The sequence below is a fragment of the Cryptomeria japonica genome, chromosome 3, assembly GCF_030272615.1.
Source record: "Cryptomeria japonica chromosome 3, Sugi_1.0, whole genome shotgun sequence".
NCBI classification, from domain to species: Eukaryota; Viridiplantae; Streptophyta; class Pinopsida; order Cupressales; family Cupressaceae; genus Cryptomeria; species Cryptomeria japonica.
Window position 1 is genome coordinate 236,762,297 of NC_081407.1, and position 6,009 is coordinate 236,768,305.

Here is a 6,009-nt window from a genome sequence, read left to right on the forward strand (position 1 = left end):
CCCATTCACCTGTCCCTCATAAACATTTCAATTGCAATCTACAGTGTGCCCTCAGCCTTCTATTTAATGATTGAGTTTGTATTTATTATGTACTCCTCCAAGAGTCCAGCTATGCAGAGCTGTATGAAGTCTGGTGTAAGATTGTAGTGAGTTCATGAGTATGAGTAGAAGTTCAGCCAAGGTGCTTGTATGAAGAGCTAAAGCTCTATCAAAAGTTTGTTAATGTAATGTTATTCTGAACAATATAAATTATGATTGGTCTTAGTTATTTCTCCTCCCTCTGTCCTTGCTCAGCGCACTCTAAACTCATTTTGCAATTTTCTGATATGTCCAACAAAAGGTTAAATGTAATAAGTTTTCTTTGCGAAAGGAAGACATTCAAAATTTCTTTGGCTGATTATTAATTGGAATTTGGAAAACACAATTGAAGCGCTAAGTCTTATTATATTTAAATGCTGCAATGCAATGTCAAGTTGGGAGTGCCATAAACAGTTGAATTTTGTCATTGCCAATATTTTACATGATTAAATTAATAAATATTATTTAAACTGTTGAGTCTTGATAATAACAACCATAACCGATAATTATTGTAAGGAGAATGAAGATTGGTTAGCGAAAGGAGCGAAAGTTAATAGAGCCCAACATGTGCCACCTAGATATTAAAATTTTAACCTATTCCTTGCACCAACCAATTTACATTCCCCTATATACCAACTATCCACAATCAGCCTTTCAGATTATATTTAATAGTTTGACCACATATAATTATTAGTAATATTAAGTAATAGTTTTAATATATTAAATATAATTTAAACAATATATTAAATATTAATATATTCATTAAATATAAAATATAATATTAATAATATATTTAATAATGATGTTATGTTATAATATTTTTTAAATTATATTTATTTAATATTAATGATTGTCTATTTTTAATTAGACAATATCAAATAATTGATAAATATGTTATATGTTATTTAAAAATAATTTAAATTAATATCAATTACTAATTAATATTGATTTAGCACTAGTAATTTATTTCTATATAAATTTAAATATATTACATATTAAGTAGGCATGACAGTTACAAATAATATTGTTAGTTTTAGCTCATAAAAACGTTTGAGGAAGTGTTTGACAAAGAGAGCAAACTAAATTTATCAACAATCAATATTTATCATTATGAAAAGAGAAATTGGAAAGAAGGTAAAAAGATGGAATTATGTGGGATCCATATAGAACAACCACTTAATCTTTCATCTATCTTAGTTGAATTGTTTTTATTTAGACAATCAAAGTTGTATAAACTAACAATCAGCCTTTGGTGTGTAATGAGTATGTCGAAGATGGTGAGGAAGGTCAATTAGGGAAAATGTTTGTCTATTTGTTTGCATATATTTGTGCAAAACAAAAGGTTAATTGGCAGGTCATACATATCCACACACACACACACACATACATACATATATGCATATATATATAGAGAGAGGGGGGGAATACATGTCTAAAGATAGGGGAGTTCAGAGAAGAAAATAAATATGGATGTTGATATAGAGAGATAGAGAGCTATAGAAAAGTGGAAATGGAGAGAGATAGAAAGAGAAAAAATAGAGAGATAGAAAGAGAAAAAATAGAGAGGAGTAGAGAGACAAATAGAGAGAGAGAGAGAGAGAGAGAGAGAGAGAGAGAGAGAGAGAGAGAGAGAGAGAGAGAGAGAGAGAGAGAGAGAGTAAATCTATGTTGCACTGTATATTTTAATTTGATACTAATACCAATTTATGATGGCAGAAATGGCCCCTCTTTTGTAATGAGATAAAATGTTCATGATTTTAGTATGCTAAATAGTAGTTTATTAGTGTCTTGATACATATGTAGTGGAAGAATTATTATTTATCAAGATTAGAAATCACTTATGTCAAAAAAACTTTTAGAAAATTAATGATAATGAAAGTAGATCCAACTTGTTCTTTTGAAGGATGTGTCTCTTGTAAATTTATATCTTTTTTCTTCAATGTGCCATTAGTAAAATATATGCAATATACGAAAGGAAATATAGAACAAAGAAATAAAAATAAAGAATGAAAGAGAGGGGAGGCAAGAGAGAAAGAGAAAAAGGAGTGAGGGGAGAGAACAAGACATGTAAAGAAGAGTAAATAGAGAGATAAAGGAGGAGAGAAAGTGATAAAAGAATATATATTGATAAATTGAAATTTCTATTGGAGAGAAGGCCAAGGGAGCCACTTGAAAACTGAATAGAACATGTCATTTTTCAAATTGAATGTGTTCTAAGTTATAATTTTTTTTTTGTTGATTTGAATCCTTGTACTAGAGCGGATTCTCATTCTTTTAGAGAACTCCAATGCCACCAAAATACAGAATAAAAAGAACTTGTTCAATCTGTATTTGTTTTCTTCCGCCCTTGAACTAAAAATGGCATCCATGCGTTTATCATGGAAGTATATTATGAAATATGGATGGTTGAAATTACAGTTTGTGCTTGTTTAAAAAGATCACAAAAAATAAAACATTTTATGCATGTAGAAATACAACTCTAAAAACAGTCTTAAACTACTGATCAAGTGACGCTCCAGCCGTATTTATCGCCCCCCAAAAAATTAAAAGTAATGTTTTATTTTAGAAGGAAAGAATTCCAAATTCCTTGGCTAATTATTTATTGGAATACAAAAATAAAGCAGCTTTAATGGCTGCAATGCGATGTAAGTTGGAAGTGCTACAAACAATACGATAATGTCGAGGTACATTAATTTGCAGGTTGCCATTGCAGGACAACTGGACGCTAATGGAGATGTGATGTTGGTTTCAAATCTCACACTGTATTCTGCTTTGTCCTCTAGTTTTTTGAACTCCAACGTCTCTGGTTGCACGGTTATTTTTACTCCGGTAGGGCTCTTCACGCTAGCTTGATACACTGCATTGGCTTGTCCACCCACATTTGTCACTATTCTCCTCTTCACCTGACTGAATTTGTTGCCATAGTAGAACAGCACAGAGAATGATGGGTAGTTTAGATCTCCCGCTTCCAAACTGGTACGCGGGCAGGAAACTGTTTTCTTCGTGAGAAGAGCAATCTCTTGAGGGCTGTATTTGAGCGTGCAGAGAAAGTTGACGTAGTCTTGAGGTCCCAGATCATAGACAAGCCCGGGATCTACTGCACGTATTGGGTGCACGTGGCCTGCACCAATGGCAAATGAGTCGGCTGCTTCCATGGTCGATGAATCCCTGATGTCCTGCACTGTATTGTCAACAATGGAAGCAGACGTCATAAGCGCAGATTTGATGGCGGCTGGGCTCCACGTGGGACGAATTGCTTTTATGAGTGCTGCAATGCCACTGACATGAGGACAGGCCATCGAGGTCCCTGATAGAATATTGTAGGGCAAGGCTCCTCCCACTTCTGCGTATGCTGCCAAGATGTTCACACCGGGAGCGATTATGTCTGGCTTCAGAATATCTGGGTATGCTAAAGTGGGTCCTCTGGATGAAAAACTCTCCACAATGGGTGCAGCTACAGTATTTCCCACTTCAGTCAAGCCAGACAGTCTCAAAGTAGCAGTGGCATCAATCCCTGTACTGTTGATATATACCTTGATTTTTTCTCCAGCTCTAAAACCCAAATTGATAGCCGGTACACCGTCAATATTAGTAAGCAGCTGCTCTTCACCATAAAGCACTCCATTTGCAACAATCAGTCCTGCACCGCCAGCCCTCGCCACTACGTTGCTTTTCTCATAGATAGTAGACTCCCCTTGATCACAAAGCACGATTTTACCCTTCACCATATTTGGGTCAAGGCCGCCATCGAGGCAACGCCTTGAGCTATTGTTGGTGGATGAATAGACCAGAGGAAGAGGTCTCTCTTGAATTGTACCATTACCCTTGTACGTAGAAGTTCCCCTGTGTATATCTTGGTTGCCCAAGACTAGAGAAGCAGAGAAATCTCTATCAATGGTGCTGGCGCCCACAGTAGTAATCCAGGGGGCTGGATTACTAAGAGAAGATGAAAGAGGTCCGGCATTGCCTGCCGCGGCAGCAACAAAAACACCCTTCTCCATGGCCCCAAATTCTGCAATGGCTCTGACATGCATGTGAAATGGCTGGTCTTGAGAGCTAATTGACACAGAAATTATGTCCACGCCATCTGCGATGGCCTTTTCCATGGCAGCAGCTATGTCTGAACTATCGCAGCCCTTTTTCCAGCAGGCTTTGTAGATGGCCAGCCTGGCTCCAGGGGCCATCCCTCTGGCAGTTCCCTTGGCGAAACCGAAGAAACTGATCTCAGGCACAGCAGCCCCAGCAATGGTTGAAGCTGTATGTGTCCCATGGCCATCGTTGTCTCGAGGAGATTTGTATTCCAAGGTTTCGTCGATGGGATGTTTAGTTTCGTAGCCTTTGTAAAAGTATCGAGCTCCAATGATTTTCTTATTACAGTGTGAAGCATTGAACCCCCGCCCATTCTCACATTCGCCCTTCCATCTTGAAGGAATGTCTCCAAAGCCTTCATCGTGGAAGCTTCGGCTTTCAGGCCATATCCCTGTGTCGATCACGCCTATGATAACGTCTTCGCCTGTGATCACTCCCGAGTCCGACAAAGAGGAAGAAGAAATAAGCCCCAGGAACTCAGGTGTGTGAGTGGTGGCGATTTGATTAAGAGAAGAGGGGATTACACCCAAGCAGCCATCCATACTCTGCATGGCTTCAGCCTCTGCTTTACTCATCCTCGCAGCAAAGCCGTGCAGGACCGTATCATATGTATATAACATGTCAATTGCGGTATCAGATCTTGAGATCTGACTGAGCATCGAAGTATACCAGTTCTCATCCAAGTTGAAGTGATGTGGCTTCATGGTCTTCATCATTTGAACAATGTATGGCTTTCTTGAATCTTCAGCTTCAACCTCATCTAAAATCATCGTTGAGATAGTGAGAAGCATGAGGATCCAAGCGGCAAAAGACGCGTTTGCCATTGTTACCAGGTAAGGAACGAAACGGGAAGAGAGAAGAATAGCAAATTGATATGTTAGGAATGCTAGATAGAGAGAGCTCTTTATAGGGGAGTGTATTGTCCATGGATTTAGTCCTCGTTGCTTCCTCACCACAGGTGCTCCTATTAAATAATTATCGGTAATATATAATATATTATTTAAATTATATTTAATATATTAAAGTTGTGATTAAATATTTATTAACTAATATTAATTAATTAGTAATGTTTGTTATACCTAGAGTCTCCTATTAATTTAAATTTAAAGTTCTTTGCCATGAAATGTAAGATGATAATGCCCCGCTTAGTAGACTATTCCTTCATGTCTTTAGAGGAAGTTGAATGTTTTGTTTGTTTTTTGTTTCTTTATTTAGTGGTTTTGTCTTGGTTGCATGTTGGGTTTTAGCATGTTTTGGTATTTTGTGTGTTTTGGATGTGCGTTGACTCCTCATGTGCCCTAGGTAGTTGCTCTATAGTAATTATGTAAAGATTAGGACCTACCTCACTTTTATTAATCACAACTAATGTTTGTTACAACCTTTTATGTGATCAAAATATTATGTATTATTTGAACTGTTTATTAAAGATTGTAATGATGATAACCAAGGAGAAAGAAAAATGATTAAAGAAAGGAACAAGTTAAGTAGCATTGTTACCTTAGTATTAAAAGTTAGATATTTTACATATTAAGTAGAGATGATAATTACAAAATAATTTTATCAAGGCTAGTTGATATGAAAACTTTGAGGAAGTGTGAGATAGAGAGAAAACTATGTTTATCAACAATCAAAATTTATCACTAGAAAAAGAAAGAATGTATAAATTTGAGTGATGTCCAAGTGACCAGATTGTCTAAGGGACCAATAGAACCAAAGATGATCCATTTTTAGGTTTCAATTTTAATGTTATCTCTTCTATTGTGTATCTTGATTAAGAAACTTGTGATATTGTGAAGCCTTCTCTCCTCAAAGATATCATTCAAACTGTCCACTTCCAAAAAC

General features: G+C 36.4%; 1 protein-coding gene across 1 annotated transcript; it reads right to left on the reverse strand.

Moving 5' to 3' along the window:
• Positions 1 to 2,669: 2,669 nt before the first annotated feature.
• LOC131074335 (subtilisin-like protease SBT1.7) lies at positions 2,670 to 4,937 on the reverse strand. The gene has a single exon (XM_058010930.2). It carries the CDS (start codon positions 4,935 to 4,937, stop codon positions 2,670 to 2,672), a length of 2,268 nt encoding a protein of 755 aa, XP_057866913.2.
• Positions 4,938 to 6,009: the final 1,072 nt, after the last annotated feature.